We start from the raw sequence: 21,815 nt of genomic DNA on the forward strand, positions 1-21,815 counted from the left end.
GGACGGTTAGTCACTCTAGTTTGGATCCAAGTTCGGCTACTTCATAGTTTTCTGGCCTCAGATAATATTCTTGGCTTTGTTGAAACTGGTTTTCTCTTCAGGCAATGGGATTATTGGAAGGATCAAATGACATGCTGTTCGATAGTTGAGCAATGTGTTTGACACATAATGAATCCTAGGTAAATATTGACATAAACTGTCAGATTCCATGTTAAGAAAAGTTTGAAAACAGTACTAATTAGTTTATGATGACAGAGGTTAGAATAGTGGTTACCAAGGAAGGAACTTTAGGGGACTTCTGCAGGGCTAGAAATGTTCAAGGTGCAAATATTGAGCTTTATCATCTTTGTGAAGCCAGCATGAGATTTGGGTTACCAAAAACATTTTTCTTTACTCTGTTGGTTGCATAAATTAAGGCAAAAAGAGACAGGAACTGGAAAGAAATTTATTTTCCATGGGGTGAATTAAAATAAATACAAGAATCCACGGGAGAACTTTAGTTGTTCTTGCTTCTTCCTTACACATGCTCCACTCTACAAAACAAAAGCCTGTCTTTTCCTGTGCTCATCTCTCCTCCCAGCCTCCATTCACGTAGCACACAACATGGTTATATGGCCTTGATTTTGAGAACCATGTTGTACTTCTTTGCTTGACTCTCTCCCTGACCCTTTCTTTTCTAATAGGAGCTACTCTCCCCTCCACAGCCAGTAGGGGCATATAGTTCCCCAAGAGGACTCTCAAAGCTGACTCCCCACTCTTACCTTAAAGCCTGTTCAGAATGTGGAGTCACCAAGTCTATGTGACGTTGAGGAATACACAGTCTTTGTTCGTTCCACTTCTAGGTAGATACCCAACAGAAATGAGTGCTGGCGAAAGGACATGTGCGAGAATGTTGATAGCAACTTTATTCAGGGGAGTCAAAGATTGGCAAAACCCCAAATGTCCATCAAGAAAATGAATAAATTGTTGTATATTTATATAATGGGATGCCAGTCAGCAATAAAAAACACACTACTGTGCTTCACCCAGTAACACAGTTGAATCCCACAAACAAGAACAAGGAGAGAATTCAGGCCAGATCAGAAGGGCATTCCTGTATGATTCTAGAATGGGCAAAATTAATCTAGGGTGGTAGAGTTAAGAATAGTGGTTGCCAAAAAAAAAAAAAAGAATAGTGGTTACCTTGGGGTAGTGACTGGGAAGGGGCACAAGGAGCCTTCTTGGAGTATAGGAAATGTTCTCTATCTTAATCAGAGCAGTGGTTACACAAGACTATATATGCACGTGAGTGTGTGTATAAACTTCCATCGAGGAGCACCTGGCTGGCTCACTTGGTAGAGCATTGTGACTCTTGATCTCAAGGTCCTGAGTTCAAGCCCCACATGGGGTGTAAAGATTACTTAAAAATAAAATCTGGGACACCTGACTGACTCTGTTGGTTGAACGTCTGACTCTTGGTTTCAGCTCAGGTCATGATCTCAGGGTCGTGAGGTGGAACCCTGAGTCAGGCTCCCCACTCAGCACAGCCTGCTTTATGATTCTCTCCCTCTCCCTCTGCCCCTCCACCCTGTGTGAAATTGTGTTCTCTATCTCTCTCAAATAAATAAATCTATTAAAAAGTAAAATAAAATCTTTAAAAAATAAAAAATAACAAAAACATCCGCCAACCTGTGCATTGAGCAGTTGTACACTTTACTGTGTGTAAACTATGCCTCCATTAAAACAAGTGAATTTAAGGTCCTCTGAGCTTCTAAAGGGAAAGCTACCACAACCCCATGGAGCTGACTGGGGCCATAATACAGGAGAATCTAGACGATCTCAAACTCATCCTGGCTTCTAAGCTATGGAGTCAGACGGAAGGATAGAAAATGTCCATCATGTTCCTTTGGCAGCTGCTTTTCATGCTCCGCCAGCATCTGAGCATTAGGGCTGAGGGGCCCTGTTCTGTGCTTTCCCTCTGTGACCTATGGGGAGGGCTGTGAGCCAAACTCCAGGGGTGCTAGAAACCCTGATGCTTGGACTCTTATTGAGGAAGTATCGTTGTCTATCTACCCGTCTCCTGTGAACTGAGTCTCAACACTGTGAGCTGCTCCAAAGCCAGGACCTGGTTTGTGCTTCCCTGTTGCTCCAGAGCCTGACACCTCATAGGTGCTCAGTGCGCAGTTGCCAAATGGATGCCTGAATCCATGGCCTCCAGTCACTGGGCATTATTAAAGTCTTCCCATCTGGCACTTACTGACCTCAAAGCTACATAAGTGCTTTCTGACTCATGGGTCGTTTAGGTGATCCTTCCTAAAAGAATTGGCATTCTAGGTGAGCTACTGGCATCTCTGACTTGCTTCTATCCAATGCAGTTCTGGATCTGCTAGAAAAGACCTCCAGTTATCTCTACAACCAAATTTCCAAGGACCATTCTAAGGTTCCATCACCAACCACTCCCAGCAAAGAGTGGTGTGTATGGAGGCTAGAACAGCTGGGTTGTTGTCCCTTGGAGAGAGTTCTGTGCTATCCAAAGAGGGGGCCATTAGCCACATGTAGCTATTACATTTAAATTAAAAGTAAATAAAATGTAAAATGTAGTTCATTACACTAGCCACTTTTCTAGGTCTCGGTAGCCACCTAGAGCTACTGACTACCATATTGGACACTGCGGAACTACATACATTTTCATCATCATAGAAAGTCTGTTGGACAATATTGAATCCTAGATGGTCTTCAAACTCTCTTAAAACCTTTGGAGGAGAGGTGAAAGGAACTGAATAGGACTGGACCCTTATCTCAAGTTCCACCAGAACTTGCCTATGAATTTAGATTTCAAGTTAGATTTCATTTAGGAAAAAAAAAAAAGCTCTATTGCTTTTTAATTTTATAGTGCTTCTTGAGAAGACAATAAATACAAACTGTATTTAAAATAAACACATTGTGGGATCCCTGGGTGGCGCAGCGGTTTGGCACCTGCCTTTGGCCCAGGGCGCGATCCTGGAGACCCAGGATCGAATCCCACATCGGGCTCCCGGTGCATGGAGCCTGCTTCTCCCTCTGCCTCTCTCTCTCTCTCTCTCTCTGTGACTATCATAAATAAATAAAAATTTAAAAAAATTAAAAAAATAAAAAATAAAAAATAAAAAATAAACACATTGTAAAAAATCTCCCCATCTCCTGACCCTCAGGCCACTAGTTACTAGCTTCTTGGGAGCTACACCCTGTCCTACATCTTGCTTTTTCTCCCACTTAATTTATCCAGTATCTTGTTCCTATTGGTGCATACAGATCTCACAGCTGTGTACTACCCCACTGTATAGATATGCTTAGTTTATTTAGCCAGTCCCTTTGATCGACATTCAGGTTGTTTCTGGTCTTCGGCTATTACCAACTACATTGTGATGAACAAACATCCTTGTATGCAACTCATTGCACCTGTACAAATACATCTGTAGGACAGATTACTAAGGAGGGAATTGCTGGGTCAAAGGTCACATGCATTTTTATTTTAATATATAATGTTTAATATATATTGCTGAACTGTCCTTCTGAAGTGGTAGCAACAACGAGATCTTGTCCCCATGCCCTCAGCAGCATCGTTAGCTGCGCACAGGCCTCCTGCAGAGTAACAGGGGGTCCTCCTGGGAGGGGGCTTCTATTGCCTCCCTATAACCCATCCTTCCCACCTACCTTCTCTTCTTGTCACTCCCTCCTGCTGCCAAGAGCAATTAACTTACTTGAGCATTCACCCAACTGCCAGGTACTGGTCTAAATCCCATTTTACAGAGGAGAAGCCTGAGGCTTAGATTCACTAATTCATAGTCACCTAGCTGGTTAATGGTGAAGCTGGTATTCAACCCCAGGTCTGTCTAACTTCCAAGCCTATGCTTATTACCAGTAGGCTTCCCCCCGCCCCCGCACACTTCCCTGCCCTTGCCCCTTCTCCCTGCATGGACACCAGCCATTCCCCCATTAAGAGCCACCTACTTCTCTTCAGTGTCTTTGCCCCCCTGCCATGAGCCCTCCATTCCTTCCCACGCCCTCCTTCCTAGGGTTAGGGCATGTATCTCCTCCTTCGCTGCCTTGGTTTCCTCTATTCTTGGCCTGGGGACTGCCCCACCTGAACGCCAGCTCTGCCCAGCCCTCCCCCAGGTGATCACCTTTGCCCACAGGGCCAGGGAGGGAGAAGGCAACGGCTTCCGTCACCTGACCCTACTCAGCCAATTCAGGAAGACAAGATGTCAAGTTAATGAGCCTGTGGGCCTCTAATTAGCTGTCAATTACCTCAAATTAATCAACTCCTCGCCTAATTAAGCATTATCGGCAGGTGGGCACAAAGCAGACCATTGTGTGGGAGCCATGAGAAAAGCCGGGCTGGCAAACTTGGTTAGGATCAGCGCTGTGCACCGCGCCCGCCTCCCCACGGCTCTCAGCTCCCCGCCCGGCCCAGAGGCACCAGGGCCCTCTGCCCATCATGGTCCCCACCCCCCGGGGACCCCTTGGACCTCCTGGGCAGCTGGGTGGACTGCGCCTCCTGAGAGTGAGATGCAGAGCCTGGAGGCATGTGGGACTGCTGTTGGTGAAGTGGGCCGGTGGGAACTGTGTGGCCAGACAGAGGAAGGCCATGGTGAGGGCTTCCAGTTGGAGGCACCAGCTCCTGGCACTTGTTAGGGCAGAGGGGCAGGAGCTGGGCTCAGAGCTGGACAGAGGGGAGGCTGGGTCCTGCCTGGAAGTTCAGGCCTGTGCTGGCAGGCAGACCGGCTTCCCATCTGGCTCTGCCACTTGTGACCCCAGGGAGTGACTTCACTTCTTTGATGCAGTTTCCATCTCTGAAAAAAATGAGAATAATTTTTTAAGAGACCTTGGATCTTTGTGAGGATTAAATGAGATGATGTTCGTGAAACATCGGCCACGTGGTACGTGTTCAATGGATTTTAGCAGTGACTAAAGGAGATAGGATGTATCATAAGAGAAGCATTCGAACTGTGTGATATGTCCCCAGAGTCTGCAGGGTACCCATGAAAAATGTCAATGGGCTGCCTATGATATGTTGGGTGCTGGAAGCTGGGATGTTCTGGCTTTAACCTGCTCCCTACCCCTCTTCACGTCCCAGCACCTTTGAGGGTACATACGAGGAGCCCTGGGGGCCATATGGAACTCACCAGATGAGGTAACCACAGGTGCCTAACTGGTGACCGTGAAGAAGAGAGCAAATGAGGGTACCTCCCTACTTGGGTCTTGGGGCTGCAGAACGCAGAGAAGAGGGCATCTCCAGGCACCCAGTTCATGCCCCTGACCATAGTCCTAAGGCTGAACAGAGTGCCCACTCTGCTTAACACAGGGTGGGACAAGGCTAGGGGTCAGCTGGATATATATGTGCCCCCACTGATGGTCAAATGCCACCACACTCATCCAATTCTGTCCCCTCATTCCATTCTAATCATCCCCTGAAATCAACCCACCAAATTTCTCATTTGTACCTCCTATCTTGACCCTGGCATGGGACTCCCTCTCCCTGCTTCCTGGGGCAGCAGAGGTGTTCAGCCTTGCTTCTGAGCTTGGCAACATCTTCTCCTCCCTGGTTAAGTCACTCAGTCATTTAGCAAACATTTATTACACCTACTAATTAAAGTTTGCTGTGTAAAGGGAAGACAATTGGGTAAACACAAATTATTAATGCACACTCTGTAGATGTGAGGAACAGAAGAGAGCTAGGATTTATTAGGTACCTATTGTATGCTGGCAAGAGTGGCAAAGCCAGACGTGGGTGCCAATCCTTCTGAATCCTGTCCACCTTGAAAAATCAGGTCTGTGCCCAGGAGTGGGGATGGGAATGGAGGGGGAGTGACCAGGTGGATGCTACCTCCACCTGGGCCTGGCAGGTGAGGCCTCCCCTGGAAAGAGAAGCTTGAGTTGAGCCTTGAAAGAGGCAATGCATTCTAGATAGAGGAACCAGCAAATGGGAAGGCCCATAGGCATGCAAAGAACACGAAGAGTTCAGAAAATAGAGAATATTTCCTGAGGACGCTAATGGAACCTCAGTAAGTCCTCCCTGCCCAGGGAGCAAGAGCAGGATCTCAGAGGACTTCCAAAAGGGTCTTTCTAGTAGGGATTTGGGGAACCTTTGGAAGACGTGCCTAAACTCTGACTTCTTCTAGGGGAGCTGAATTCCACAGGGATCGGGTCCATAATTTAAGTAAATGAAACCTTTGAGTGGATCTCCAGAAGGAGAGGGAGGGATCTGGAAAAGTGGGACCTTCCTAAAATCCTTGAAATCCTCCCAGGAGAGGGATGCCTTGGTGGCTCAGTGGTTGAGCAACTGCCTTCAGCTCAGGGCATGATCCTGGGGTCCATGGATCAAGTCCCGCATTGGGCTCCCCGTGTGGAGCCTGCTTCTCCCTCTGCCTATGTCTCTGCCTCTCTCTCTATCTCTCATGAATAAATAAAAATAAAATCTTAAAAAAGAAGAAGAAGAAGAAGAAGAAGAAGAAGAAGAAGAAGAAGAAGAAGAAGAAGAAGAAATCCTCTCAGAAGAAAGGCCTGCATCCTCTTTTGTACCCCACAGCACCTACACTAGTGGGGTTTTTTTTTTAAGATTTTATTTATTGATTTGTTTGTTTGTTTGTTTGTTTATTCATGAGAGACACAGAGAGGCAGAGACATAGATGGAGAAGCAGGCTCCTCACACGAAGCCTGATAAGAAACTCCATTCCCGAACCAGGATCACACCCTGAGCCGAAGGCAGATGCTCAACCTCTGAGCCACCCAGGCATCCCTAAATTAATGTTGAGCACACAGTAAGGCCATGAGCCCTCCATGTGAAATATTTAAGGGATGTCATTTGTTTCTCTGTCACATACTGACAAGTACAGGGATGCAGGAGCTTCTGTTAAGCCCAGACATATTTATTTTGGAGTTGAGACCGAGTTCCATCTGGGCTTGAATGGAGGAGAGACAGGGCCATGGGAAGGAGGTGATTAGGCACCCTGGCTGTGGGACCAGGAGGCAGCAACACCTGAGAGAAGAAGCTGCAGCCCTATCTTTCTAGGGCCATCCTATCCCAGAGCCCACAAGGCCCCCACATCCTTATGGTCCTTTCTTACTTAAGTAAGTCTAGGTATCTGTACCTGGACCTCACCCAGACTCCTCTACCCCAAAGTACCCGGGCACACACAGGCCTGGAACAGCCAAAGGAGTCCCAGTCCATGGGTGGAAAGACATTTTACAGACCAGCCAGGCCAGTGGTTCTGCTAGAGCCATATGAGCACCCAACGCCAGGAACACCCTCACAGAGTTGGGGGCTGGATTTTATGATACAAACGGTACAGAGCCCAGTGAGAGATTCAATGAATATACTATACCTATATATACTGTTATGTTTAATATGTATGTTTATCAAGATAGATAATGCATACAGTTTTTTAAAATATTTTAAATATTTTACTTTTAAGTAATCTCCACACCCAACATGGGGTTTGAACTCAAAACCTCAAGACCAAGAGTCATAAGCTCCACCAACTGAGCCAGCCAGGTGCCTTACATGCATAGTTTTTTGTTTGTTTGTTTGTTTTAAGATTTTATTTATTTATTCATTCATGAGAAACAGAGAGAGAGAGGCAGAGACAGGCAGCGGGAGAAGCAGGCTCTATGCAGGGAGCCCAACTTGGCACTTGATCCTGGGTCTCCAGGATCATGCCCTGGGCTGAAGGCATCGCTAAACCACTGAGCCACCCAGGCTGCCCCACATGCATAGTTTTTAAGAATGAACTAATACGAAGAGTGTAAAATAAAATGTCAGCTTCCTTTACACTCTCATTCTCTCCAGTCATCTGATTCCCTTTTCCACAGTCAACCAGTAACCAGTTTTTCAGATACCTTTCCAGAGGCTTAAAAATAGTTATATGTATACATGGAGTGCCTAGGTGGCTCAATCAACTGGGTGCGGAACTCTGGATTTCAGCTCAGGTCATGATCTCAGGGTCATGAGATCGAGCCCTGTGTTGGGCTCCACGCTGAGTGTGGAGCCTGCCTAAAATTCTCTCTCCCTCTCCCTCTGCCCCTTCCATCCCCCACTCTCTCTCTCTCTCTAAAAAATAAGTAGAAGTAAAATACACCATCCTGTATGTTCCTTATCATACTACTATTGTCTTGGAGATCATTCCAGATCAGAATGTGATAACAGCCCCACAATACTCTATTATAGGAATATACCTTTTTTCCCCCCTTTTAAAGTTACATTAACTCATCACAGCCAACAGGAGCCAAAGGAGTCATGACTACTACATGTGGTATCCCATGTAAAATACTGGACCAGAAGAAAGGACTTTTTAAAAAGATTTTATTTATTTATTCATGAGAGACACACACAGAGAGAGGTAGAGACACAGGCAGAGGGAGAAGCAGGCTCCCTGCAGGGAGCCCAGTGTGGGATTCGATCCCGGGTCTCCAGGATCATGCCCTGGGCTGAAGTTGGTGCTAAACCGCTGAGCCACCTGGGCTGCCCCAGAAGAAAGGACTTTAAGTAAATACTAAGAAAAAATGAATAAAACAAAAACTTTAGTTAGCAATGTATTAATCTTAGTCCATTAACTAAAATATTAATGTCAGATGCTGGTAACAGGGGCATTTGGGTGTGGGGTATGTTGAGAACTCTACAGTCTCACAATTTTCCTGCATGGTTACAAGCTGCTCCTAAAAAAAATAGTGCTTATTTAAAAATACTTTTAAAACCTATAGAGCTGGGGCGCCTGGGTGGTTCAGTTGGTTAAGCGTCTATGCCTTCAGCTTGGGTCAAGATCCCAGGTCCTGGGATAGAGCCCGGCATCAGGCTCCCTACTCAGCAGGGAGTCTGCTTCTCCCTCTCCCTTTGCCACTCCCCCTGCTCATTCTCTCTCTCTCTCTCTCTCTCTAGCTCCACTCTTTCTCTCAAATAAATAAAATTTAAAAATCTTATCAATAAGTAAAGACAATAAAATCCATAGAGTTGTTGAGATTAATAAAGTATCGTTTCATGTACAAGCATTACGGAATGCCTAAGAGTGTCGGGTCACTGGGTAGGTTCCCTAGTCTGACAGTAAGTACTGTTCTACCCTGAGGGACTCTGAATTGTTTTACGTTTTTTTTGTTTTTGTTTTTGTTTTACGTTTTAAAAGGTGGTTTGAAGGACGCCTTGGGTGGCTCAGCGGTTTAGCGCTGCCTTTGGCCCAGGGCGTCAGCCTGGAGACCCTGGATCGAGTCCCGCGTCGGGCTCCCTGCGTGGAGCCTGCTTCTCCCTCTCCCTCTGTCTCTGCCTCTCTGTGTGTCTCTCATGAATAAATAAATTTTTTTTTTAAAGGTGATTCGAGTCGGAAAGGTGGAACCACCTGGTCTCACCACCGTCCGTTTACCGCGAGGCAAGCGAGGCTGCACAAGGGACTGAGTCGTGCCTGGTCACGGCGGGTCCCCGGGGCTCCTGGGCAGCCCGACGCCCCGCGCCGCCAGCCTGGGCAGATGCTCCCGCGCCCCGGGCTTGGGGCTGGGTGAGCCGCGGTAAGACATCGTCCGAGCAGAGCGGCAGGCAAGCTAAGGGCAGGCAAGCTAAGGGCAGGCCGCTCTCACGACGGGAGCCGGCGCGGCTTAGGACCCTCGGCGCCGCCTCGGAGGCCTGGAGGAACGCGACCCCGGGAACCCCCGCGGCCCTGCGTCGCCGCCCGCCCGGCCCGGAGGGGCTTCCGCGCCTTCGCCGCTAGAGGGAGCCGGGGGCCGGGGGCCGGGGGCCGGAGCCGGGGGTCGGGGGCCGGAGCCGGGGGTCGGGGGCCGGAGCCGGGGGTCGGGGGCCGGGGTTCGGGGGCCGGAGCCGGAGGCCGGGGGCCGGGGGCTGGGGGCCGGAGCCGGGGGTCGGGGGCCGGGGTTCGGGGGCCGGAGCCGGGGGCCGGGGGCCGGGGGCTGGGGGCCGGAGCCGGGGGTCGGGGGCCGGAGCCGGGGGCCGGGGTTCGGGGGCCGGAGCCGGGGGTCGGAGGTCGGAGCCGGGGGTCGGGGGCCGGAGCCGGGGGCCGGGGATGGGGGGCCGGAGCCGGGGTTCGGGGGCCGGAGCCGGGGGTCGGGGGCCGGAGCCGGGAGCCGGGGATCGGGGGCCGGGGGCCGGGGGCCGGGGGCCGGGAGCCGGGAGCCGGGGGCCGGAGCCGGGGGCCGGAGCCGGGAGCTGGGGGTCGGGGGCCGGGGGCGGGAGCCGGGGGCCGGGAGCCGGGAGCTGGGGGCCGGGAGCCGGAGCCGGAGCCGAGAGCCGGGGGCCGGGGGCGGGAGCCGGGGGCCGGGGGCCGGGGGCCGGGAGCCGGGAGCCGGGAGCTGGGGGCCGGAGCCGGGAGCCGGAGCCGGGAGCCGGGGGCCGGAGCCAGGAGCCGAGGGCCGGAGCCGGGAGCTGGGGGCCGGGAGCCGGGAGCCGGGGCCGGAGCCGGGGGCCGGGGCCGGAGCCGGGGGCCGGGGGCAGGAGCCGGGATCCGGGGCCGGAGCCGGGAGCCGGGGGCCGGGGGCCGGGGGTCGAGAGCCAGGGGCCGGAGCCGGGAGCCGCCGGCCCTCCCCCGCCTCGGGCTCCGCCACCCTGGGCCCCCTCCTGTCGTCAGGCCTCAGGCCCCAGCACTCCGAGGGGCCCGCGCTGCGCCCCTGGCCCAACCCTCCCCTGTGAAAACCCTGCCGCGCGGCTGCCCCCGTGTTCTACATTAGGACACAGAGAGGCCATCTGACGCGTCGGGGGTGGCACAGCTAAGGCAGGGCAGGACCAGAAACCCAGGGCGCCCGGTGGGGACCTCCACGCATCCCGGGGTCTCTCTCGGGATCTCCAGCATCCTCACTGTAGCCTCCTCTCCAAATAGGGAAACCGAGGCACAGGGCAGTGCTAGGGTATACTGCGTGTGGGTGGCCGGGTCTGTCAGGGGTAGGCAGGAGGCTAAGGCTGGGAGGCCAGCCCTTTGACAGATGATCACAGCGGGAAAGCCTTGGGGGGGGGCAGAGGTGCCAGCCTGCCTCGAGGTGGGGGTGGGGGCACTGCTAGTGACTCTCTCCTGGGGATGGGTGACAGCTGCAGAGGCCCCACACGCTAATAACTTTCACTCATTGCCTGAAGTCTAATCCCATTACTCTGCCGGACCCTCTGGGACCACCCTCCCTAGCCCTCCTTAATCCCCTGCCTCCCTCTGGGAATGGTCCAAGGCCCTACCCACTGGCCCCAGCCAGCCCCAGATACATGCAGACCTCACCCCCTCAGGTCCCATCAGACCCCCTGCATCCACCCACACCTGATTCATGGGGCCCCAGAGGGACAGCCAGGAGGGCTGAAGGCCCAACCTTCTGGACCTGCCTCTCCTTTTGCCACCAGCCCTGTGGGCCAATCCCCAAGGCACCTTCCCAAAATAGCCTCCAGCTGGACTCCAGGTTTTATGAGCCTCCTGTCCCTTTCTAAGCAGGCTTCTGTTTTAGTTTCTGTTGCAGGAATTGTCAGAAGAGGGATTATGTCCTCAGTATTTACATCTGTAAAGTGGAGACAATGGCACCCACTTCGTGTGTGGTTGTTCTGCTGCTACAATGAGATGCTATCTAGCAAGTGTCGAGAGCAGCACCTGGCACCAGGGGAACACATGGAGGTTGCCAGTGGCCAATGTAATTATTATTGGACGGACAGGTCAGATATGCAAAGGAAGTAGATTTACTCTGTGTTTCCAGAAGGAAGCCTCATGGCCCCAGGGCAAATGTTAGTGGGAGGCGCATTGGACTTACAGTGTCCTCACACTGGTGATAGGAGCCACTAGGTCTGCCAGGTACCCGGCTTTTCCTCTGCTACTTTCCATGTTCCATGGGGAACCAACCATAAGAACTCAGAGGTTCTGAAGCCTCAATATCCCCTTGAAACAGACTGGAAACTAGGATGAAGAAGATGGCTACACAGGGTACCTGGGTGGCACAGTTGGTCAAGCAGTGGACTCTTCATTTTGGCTCAGGTCATGGTTTCGTGGTTGTGAGATAAAGCCCCAGGCTCTACACTTCGCTCAATGAGTCTGCTTCAGATTCTCTCCCTCTCTGTCATAAATAAATAAATAAATAGATAGATAGATTAAATAAATAAATAAAATATTTTTTTAAAAAAAGAGAGATACAGCTACACAGTGGTGGAGCTGTTATCAAACAAAGCTCTGACTCTGGAATTCTCCAGGATGTTTTACTGCTTCTCAGGATCCACTTCTAATGAGGAGGGCTGGTGGATCTGAGAATTGCCCCCCAAAAAGTAGTGGGCTCCCCACTTGTCAGAAGCATTCAAAGTGATGCTGATGGGCAATCTAACCAGTTACGACAATCTAACCTGTCATGAGGTCCCATGACAAGCCCCAATTTCCTTGGCACCCCACTCACCCATTTCCAGGCAGGGCCAGCTCACTGTCCCCTCCCCAGCTTTGGTTCAGGAGGGGCCCCCTTTGGCCCTCAGCCTCCCTCTCTCCTACCTTCTGCTGTTCCTCATTTACATAAATTATCTCTCCCCAATTATCCATCCAGCTGTCCCAACGGTGATCTGTGAATGAATTAAAAACGGAATATAATTTAATAATGGCTGATTAGAAGGAGATTAGTTGTTATATAAAAAGGAAAAGCCAAGAGCCAGCTAGTTGCCCTTAATCTGAGCCAATACCATCGTTATTCAGGGAAGACAACTCTGGCCACCATCAGGCTAGGCAGGCATGAGGAGGGGCACGGGTTAGAAGAGAGCCCAGGGGGCCAGACCACCCCAGAGAGGAGGTCAGGGTGCTGGGAACCTGAGTTTGAGGACCATCTCAGCTGTGGGGCCTAGGCAGCTCCTGTTACTTCCCCAGGCCTCACTCCTTCCTTCTAAGTGGGCTTGGATGGTTTATGGGCTCCCTTCTTGCTCTAAATCCTAGGTGCTGGGCAGCCCGGGTGGCTCAGCAGTTTAGCGCTGACTTCAGCCCAGGGCCTGATCCTGGAGACCCGGGATTGAGTCCCACATCGGGCTCCCTGCGTGGAGCCTACTTCTCCCACTGCCTGTGTCTCTGCTGCTCTCTCTCTCTCTCTCTCTCTCTCTGTGTGTCTCTCATTAATAAATAAATATTTTAATAAATAAATCCTAGGTGCCCTCAAATCAAACCACTGGGCTTTCCCAAAGCCACAGTGACAGCTCCTGCCTGACCCCTGCTAGGCATAATACCTGGGCATTCAGGAGTCTGATGTTCAGGCCTCACCTCCCAGGAACACACAAGAGTCAAGGATGTAGACCTCCCCAGGAGGGGGGTCTGCCTTCCTGGGGTAGGCAGTCAGAGGAGAGACCGGGGTTGGCTGCACCAGGAAGGCTCCGTGGAGGAGAATCTGGCCAGGAGAAAGAGGGGTGAGTGCCCAGCAGAGACTCTGGCCCCCTTAACTTCAGCTGAAAGACTAGATCTACTGGTGGGGACATTTCTCTGAGATTCCCATTCATCCTTTCATTCTCAGCTCACATTCATCTCCTCCAGGAAGCCTTCCCTGATCTCCCCAGCTTTGGGGTCTCCCCAGTGCTTCCATAATGCCCTGTGCTTTCTCAGTACAGTTAGCACATCCACTTACAGGCATTTGTCTCCCAGCTTGTGAGCTCCTGGAGAACAGAGACCATGACTTTTTCATCTCTTCATCATCAGTGCCAGGTACACAATAGTTGCTCGACTACACATTGAATAAGATGCCTCCTCCAAGAAGCCTTCTGTGGTTGCCCTCGTGTAGGTTTAGTGCTCCTTTCTATGCTCCCAAAGCACTCTATGATTATGCCTTTAAAAAGAAGGCATGAATAAATAAATAAAATCTTTTTTAAAAAATGAATAATAAAATGAAGGCAAGTCACTTATGGAGAAGTTCCATACATAGACAAGTAGTTACAGATAAAGATGAGTGGACGTAGAGCAGAGTGGTTTAGAGGACAGGCTCAGGGACGCCTGGGTGGCTCAGTGGTTGAGCGGCTGCCTTTGGCTCAGGGCCGGATCCCGGATTCCCAGGATCGAGTTCCACATCAAGCTCCTTGCATGGAGCCTGCTTCTCCTCCCTCTGCCTGTGTCTCTGCCTCTCTCTCATGAATAACTAAATAAAATATTTACAAATTAATTAATAAAAAAAAAAAGAAGACAGGCTCAGAGTCAGACTGGCTGGGTATGAATCCCAGGTCCACCACTTAACAACTGTGTGACCTTGAGCATGTGACTACTCTCTCTGTGCCTCAGTTCCCTCCTCTGTAAAGTGGATGCATTTATTTTTTAAAAAATATTTTTTATTTATTTATACACAGAGAGAGGCAGAGACACAGGCAGAGGGAGAAGCAGGCTCCCTGCAGAGAGCCCGATGTGGAACTCAAACCCAGGACTCCAGGATCAGGCCCTGAGCCAAAGGCAGACGCTCAACCACTGAGCAACCCAGGCGTCCCAGTGGATGCATTTAATGATATTTCCTACTTTATAGGGTTTTTATGAGGATAAAATGTGCGGAGAGAGGAAGAGCCATTAGAACTGTGCTTAGCACATAGTGAGTGCCTTAGAAGCACCTGTGGGTATTAATAGAGCATGTCACACCTGTTGTTTTCTCCCCAGCTGTGGGTTCTGTGAGAACAAGGACAGGACTTTTCAGCTCTGTGTCGCCAGTCGTGGATGGACAGACGGGCCCACGTGTCGCCAGTCGTGGATGGATAGACGGGCCCACGGGCACACTGCTGCTATCTCACACCAGAGGTGCCAAAGGGGCACACGGTGTGTAGGAAGGACCCATATGTCTCACCCAACATTGACGGAGGCTTGGGGCCAGACCCTGGGTCCCCACTCTTCCTGAAGAAGCTCACAGCTTCCGGGGGGGTGACATGCCCGTAAGGGGGGTCTGACCTCCACGGCTTGCATCCGGGCACTGTGTCCATGTGGCCAACATCAGAGGCCGTCTGCTAGGAAGGAAGGAACCGGCCCGCTGCCCGGGAGGGAGGGCTGAGGAGCCCTCGGGCAGCAGCTGACTCAGGCCTCAGGGGCCATCGCGGAGCCTCGGGCCAAGGGAACGAGGTCTGCCCTGCCCCGGGCTGGGATGGATGGAGTGGATCCCAGAGGAGGCTGAGGAAACTCAAAACATGAGGAGGTACCAAGTGTGTGTGCACTAAAGAAGTATTAGCTGGGGATCCCTGGGTGGCTCAGCAGTTTAGCGCCTGCCTTCATTCGGCCCGGGGTGTGATCCTGGAGACTCAGGATGGAGTCCCACATCAGGTTGCCTGCATGGAGCCTGCTTCTCCCTCTGTCTGTCTGTCTGTCTGTCTCTCTATCTCTCATTCTGTGCCTCTCATGAATAAATAAATCTTTGAAAAAAAAAATAAAGAGGTATTTGCTGATTGGCTAACTGAGCAGCTCCAGAATTTTTCAAGCATTCCTACTAAAAAACCTTGACTCCTTATGTTTGGGGAGGGGCTTGGGAATCTGTATATTTGACAAGACCTACTGCCACCCCTGCCAGCCCAGGTAACTCTCATGAATAGGGGGTTTCTCACCCCCCTCCCATCCCCCAGGCCTGAGAGCTGCAGTGCTCTTGTCTTCTTCAGCACCCCCGGAGGTCCCCTGGTGCCCCCACTCCATGCACACATAGCCCGGTCCAGCCTCACTCACAGAACAATCACCAGAGGAGCCCAGAGCATGCGGCAGGAGGCCTTCCAGGCCAGCCTGGGCTGTGGGATAATTTGATATTCAAATCCTGGCAAAGACCTGCTTCAAGTTGCTGCAAATTAAGCTGATTTTGTCCCTCCGAATGAGGGATTTGCTTCTGTGGATCAACCCTTCCCAGGACTTGATGAGGTCAGGATTAGAGCTGGAGGGACAGGGAGAAAAGCCTGAGGCGGGAGGTCTGAGGTCTGGAGAGGTGGTGGGAGGGGGACCCCAGGTCCCTCAAGCTGCTCACTGACCCTGGAGTTAAGGAAGCTTCCCAGGGTCTCAAAAATCAGCTCTTCCCAGGGATGGCAGGGCCTCTGGGCAACCAGATGGGCCAGCCTCACCCCCAAAGCCCCCATGTCCCCAGGAGAGCCCAGCCCCATACCACTTGGACCTCATCTAATCCTTCCAAGCACCTGTGAGCCAGGACTACAGGAGATAAGAGACCCCACCAGCCAACAATAACCTGGCCTCAACCACTGCCACCGACATGCTGTGTGACCTTGAGCACGAGGCCTCTGTGAGCCTCCTCATAAAAATTATTGACAATGGACACATAGTGCCAGGCACATGGTGAGCACTCCACCAAACATCCACCAAGGCTACTACCCAACATAGTAAGCACTCCAGAGACATGGGCCATGGTGACGGCTCAGAACAGGGATTGGAACCAGGTCTTCTCTGGACCTCGCAGGGAGTCATTGCCTGCCTTTTCCTGGAGCTCTGGGCCTGCCCCTGCCCCTACCCCTCCCGACAGGACCCCCTCCCTGACAGAACCTCATTTCCATCTGTTTTATCAAGGCCTGTACTGTATATTGCAGCCATTTCAAATTGCACCATTAAGGATTTTATGCTGGAGACGTTAAAATTAAAAAGATCTATGTGCAAAGAGTCACAACGAATTTAATCAACTTGATTTAATAGAAAACAGCAAATGGAATTTATGATGCTCCAAAAGACAAGGGAATTTTTTTTTCAACGCAAAATAATAAAAAGCACTTTGTGGAAAACAGAAAGTAGAGTGGGTGGGGGGGCTCCCCATCTGAGAGTTTATCAGAACCTAATCCTCAGTGAACAACCCCAGTTGGGGCTGTTTGCCCACTAATCCCAGCTGCCATTAAAATATTAAAGATAAATCTAATCGTCTCTTTATCCAAAATAAGCGACTTTTGTGTGGGGAGAAAACATCTAACCCTTTGGGAGGAGAATTAGTCCTAATGCATCAAATGGAATTCGGTCTAGGCTGGGGTGAAATAGGGTTTAGAGGCAAATGAGATGGTAATAGAAATAAAACCCAGAATAACAAATTAAAAACCCTCATTTACACGAATTAAAAGGGCTCACAAAAGCGCTGGAAGCCCAGCCCTACTCTTCTCAGCCCCCACCTCCTGGTCTTATGGGCCTAGCTTGTCACCCGCCTGCAGGCCCAAGAAGAGGAACCATGGTCTGACCTCATCCCCTCAACTTGTGCCTCACACCTTCCTGCAGCCTCCCCAGTTTCTCCCTCCAAACCCAAGCTGAGTTCCTGAAGCCCGTGACTGAGCCCATCATACCTCCTGTGTGGGCTCCTGTCCCAGGGCTCTCTCACTACAGGACATCTTGGTTTCATTTCTTTTTTTTTTTTAAGATTTTATTTATTTATTCATGAGAGATACAGAAAAAGAGGCCGAGACAGAGGCAGAAGGAGAAGCAGGCTCCCCATGGGGAGGCCCATGCAGGACTCAGTCCTGGGACCCCAGGATCATGCCCTGAGCCAAAGGCAGAGGCTCAATCACTGAGCCACCCAGTTGCCTCTTGGTTTCGATTCTTAAACTCTCTGGGCCTCTGTTTACTTCCTAATACTAGCCTCCTACCCTCCCACAGTCCCTCTCCCCAGCCTTAACTCTTTGCTGCTGCCTGGATTCCACAAGATGACATCAGGACAGTCCCCAGATCTGTGCCAGATCCACAGTATCACTCAATAGTCAGCTGTGATCAAGCTCCCTGTCAAGGCTCCCTAGGCAGCCACTTCAGGACCCTGAGGAAATCAGGCCCTTGCCCCCAATCCCTCTGCCAAAAAGGAAAACTTAGCAGTGGATGAGCCAGGGAGGCAGAGATGGGCAGACAATAGCCATTCTGAGTAACTAGGTGAGGTCAGCCCCAAGTTCTCATTCAAGAGGGCTGAGGCCACCCCACAAGGCTTCTCATTAATCAACCCTGTGTCCCCTAAGATTGCCCTAATGTTGACCTTGTGGCTCCCCCTTCATAGTGGGATTTCAGGGGCTCTGATACATACCCTCCTCCACCTCCGCACACTACCCCTATACTCTGGCCCAGATTTGAATCCCCTACATTAAAATCGCACTTTGCCTCAGTGGCTGGATGCTTATCAAAGGAGACAGAGCCTCCTTCCAGGGGGGTGAAGGGCCCCTCTGTGAGTCATCATGGGTTGACGAAGACAGACAAATGTGACAAACTCCTTCCTGAGAGCCTGTTTGGACTGCGACAGGCACAGGTGAGAAGGGGGCCCTCATGCCTGAGGCACCCCCACCCCCACCCCACTGGTCTCTCCTCCAACCCCAGGAGAGCCAGAATACACCTCTGACCTCCCCCAGCCTTCTTAACAAATCCACTTGAACAGGAAACTCATGTTGACAGCATTTTATTATGGGATATTAAGTGGAATTGGATTGCAGGCTAAACCTTCCCTGGCTGGCTTTCCATGCTCAGTTGGCCTCCTCCCCACTGTGCCCACCACAGTCTCTCCTCCCTCCTGGGAGTGCTGTTAAGGGGTCTCTCTTCCCACTTCCTTCAACATCTCCCCCCACCTTAACCCTTGGCTGGGCCAAGTGGTGATTCTAAGCAAGAGGAAACGGGATGGGCTGGAGGGTATTCCTGGCCGTGCAGAGAAGAACATCCCTCCCCACAAGATGACTAAAGAGAAATATAAGGAGGTGTTGGATGGGATGGGCTTTTCCCAGAGAGGTGTCCTAAATCTGAGTTTTGTTGGGAAAGCATTGAGAGGAGATGTCGCAGGTGAAGGAGCCAGGAAGTCCATTGCTGCAAGCTGTCTCAGGACACGGGGAAGGAGGTGTGTTCCTAGACCAACATGCAGTTCTGAGTTAGAGAACAGTAAGGCACCATTATACAGGGCTGTTGTTAGAAATAAATATAACACTTGTGGGAGCCTACCATTGTACCAGGCATCACAGCAAGTGGTTTACATACATTGTTTTATTTAAACCTCAACACCCCACCCCCCCGCAAATCCAAACACGAATTCTTTAATTTCCCTATTTACAAAAGAGGGAATCAAGGCTTCCAGAGGTCAAGTAAACCTGAGATGGCATGGCTTATAGTGTTGGAGGCAGAGTAGAGTCTGACCCTGGCCATCTGACTCTGGAACTGTGCTTTTAGCCACTCCACCATGATAGTTTGTATCAGGTGCTATACTAGTCACTTATGACAAATGGCCAAGGTGTAGTCTTCAGTGCCAGATGGCTAGCCATATAGTGTATGCGTTTGTTCATAATTCTCCCCTTCCTCTCCACTCTTGGCATAACTTCCCTTGTGGGGGAGTTTATTGCCCAGTCCATTGCCTTTGGTCTTGGTCATGTGGCTAGCTTTGGCCAATGGGATATAAGCAGATATGACCCAAACAAAGACTTGAAATGAGCTTGTGTGGTCTGGCTGTCTCTACTCATCCTGACCTCAGCAAGGAAAAGAGCATGCCTTGGTAGCCACCGGTCTAGAATGAGATGTATGAAGCAGACCTGACACCAACCTGCAGTTCAGAACTAAGCCTAGCTGGGCCCTGGACCCCAGGACCCTGAGCAAGAAAAAGACTCCCTGAGATGCAGATGTTGTCTGTTACACCATATTTGCAGAAACTATGGAGTTGCACTGCTTAGATATCCCTTCCAGAAAGGCTAGCTGTTCAGGTGTAAGAGTGAGGTTAGTGAACAGCCTCCAGCTGCAGCCTCTTAGAGATCCACACAGTTTCTCTCCTTCCCCCACCCCCTCTGCTTTACTGACACATACGTGACACATAACATTTTGTAAGTTTAATGTATACAACATATTGATTTGATACACTTATAAATTGCAAAATGATTATCACCATAGCATTAGCTACCACCTCCATCCCATCACATAGCTCCCATTTCTTTCTTGTGGTGAGTACCCTTAAAATCTCTCTTAGTGACATTCAAGTACACAGTACATTATTGTTAGCTATAATCACCTGCTACAGTGTTTGCGTGAGTCTCATGGGAAGACTAGGGTGGGAAGGGTGGGAAGACTAGGGCCTGGCTATTTCTGCCCAACTCAAGGATCATTTATTGGGCAATGTGCTCCAGAGCTCCCTCCTAGATTGGCTGAGACTGTGAGATCTGCATTGTGGTCTGAGGCTCTTCTGGTCTCATCCTGCTTCCTCTCCCTTTACCTTTCACGGGTGTTACCCACCACCCCAATAGATCACTTGCATTCCTAACTCTGCCTTGGCATCTACTTCCTTTGAGTAGTTGAAGTGACACAATCTTGTTGCCACAAAGCCTAATTTGGATTCAAATACTGACTACACAATTCACTAGCTGCTTGACCATAACCATACTGTGACTCCATTTCCTCATCTATAGAAAGAAGATAACAGAACACTCAGGTTTTTTGAGAGTATTGAATAAGATAATTCATGCACAGGGCTGAGCAAAATGCCTGGCACATAGTAAGCACTCAATAAATGTTAATGGGGATTGCCAGAGGTAGTTATAAATCTCAATAAATAAATGCTATCTATATATGAATTATATATAGTCAAATACCAAGCCAACAGATATAAATCTAGGGTGGGTCTTAAAAGACTGAAGAGTGGGATCCCTGGGTGGCGCAGCGGTTTGGCGCCTGCCTTTGGCCCAGGGCGCGATCCTGGAGACCCGGGATCGAATCCCACATCGGGCTCCCGGTGCATGGAGCCTGCTTCTCCCTCTGCCTGTGTCTCTGCCTCTCTCTCTCTCTGTAACTATCATAAATAAATTTAAAAAAAAATTAAAAAAAAAAAGACTGAAGAGTGAGACAGGTGGGCAGATGAGTTGTAATTGCAGACAAGTATAAAGTAGAAAAAAATGAAAGCTTGAAACAAGATGGTTGATATATTCTGAGCCATCATTTGTTACCAGAAAAAAAGATGACCAGATTTCATTATGATCCTTCACCATCTTCTAAACATTTTCATGTGAATTTTTCTTCAAGGACTCTCTAAGAAAGCCAGGATAGGCATCACCATTCCCATTTTACAGGTAAAGGAACCGAGGCACAGAGAAGCAAAAAAACTCATTCCAGGGATACCTGGGTAGCTCAGTCAGTTAGGCATCTCTGCCTTCAGTTTAGGACATAATCCCAGGGGCCTGGAATAGAGCCCAGAGACTGTTCCCTTCTCCTTCTGCCTGCTGCTCTTCCTGCTTGTTCTCTCTCTCTCTCTCAAATAAATAAATAAAATCTTAAAAAAAAAAAAAAAAGACTCCAGGAATCCCTGGGTGGCTCAGAAGTTTAGTGCCTGCCTTTGGTCTAGGGCATGATCCTGGAAACTCAGGATCAAGTCCCACATCAGGCTCCCTTCATGGAGCCTGCTTCTCCCTCTGCTTGTCTCTGCCTCTCTCTCTGTATCTTTCATGAATAAATAAATAAAAATTAAAATACAAAAAAGACTCCACAGCACATGAGTAAGTACCAGAGGCAGGATTAGAACCATGTCCATAATTCTCACTGGGCAGGGGATGTGGGCACCAAGGAAAAGCACCAAAATAAAAAGTAAGGGACTTCCCTGTGACAAAATCAGTGTTAACTACTGCAAAATCTATTCTACAGATCACCACTCAAAATACTAGATGGCATCTAGATGGCAGGGGAAAGAATAGGATCAGTGAGCATCAAGATCTATAAGGTTGGAGACAAGAGACAGATCCAAGAGATTCCCAGCTGCTGAAACTTGGGGGGAAATAGATCTCTGCTGTGACGGCAAGCTTTTCAACATTTTCCCAGGTGAAAACATTTGATTTCAAATATTCATGCTTTGTATCAGTGAGGAATTTCTTAGGTCCTCTAGTGACAGTCCAGAAACCAGTGTTTTAAACACTGATGGAAGATGGAAATTTATTTCTCCTTGTGTGAAAACAAAAACAAAAAAGCACACAG

At 50.1% G+C, this 21,815-nt stretch overlaps 1 protein-coding gene across 2 annotated transcripts; it reads left to right on the plus strand.

Annotated features, from left to right (window-relative positions):
• The first annotated feature begins 10,580 nt into the window (after positions 1-10,580).
• LOC112657780 (uncharacterized) lies at positions 10,581-15,302 on the plus strand. Of its 2 annotated transcripts, none has more exons than XR_004817787.2 (2): positions 10,581-13,634; positions 14,565-15,302. XR_004817787.2 is itself a non-coding variant. In XM_025443924.2 (2 exons), the coding sequence occupies exons 1-2, from the start codon at positions 11,157-11,159 to the stop codon at positions 14,726-14,728; spliced, it is 621 nt and encodes a 206-aa protein (XP_025299709.1). In that variant the 5' UTR covers positions 10,581-11,156; the 3' UTR covers positions 14,729-15,302. The 2 variants fall into 2 exon arrangements, 1 of the variants encoding a protein (XP_025299709.1); XM_025443924.2 differs by having other exon boundaries at positions 10,581-11,613.
• Positions 15,303-21,815: the final 6,513 nt, after the last annotated feature.

This window comes from Canis lupus, chromosome 8, assembly GCF_003254725.2.
Source record: "Canis lupus dingo isolate Sandy chromosome 8, ASM325472v2, whole genome shotgun sequence".
Taxonomy (NCBI): domain Eukaryota; kingdom Metazoa; phylum Chordata; class Mammalia; order Carnivora; family Canidae; genus Canis; species Canis lupus.

Coding starts and splice junctions, on each gene's coding strand:
- LOC112657780 (XM_025443924.2), top strand. CDS start 11,157: ATGGTCCAAGGCCCTACCCACTGGCCCCAGCCAGCCCCAGATACATGC. Junction 11,614..14,564: donor GGAGGTTGCCAGTGGCCAAT/GTAATTATTATT, acceptor TTTTCTCCCCAG/CTGTGGGTTCTGTGAGAACA.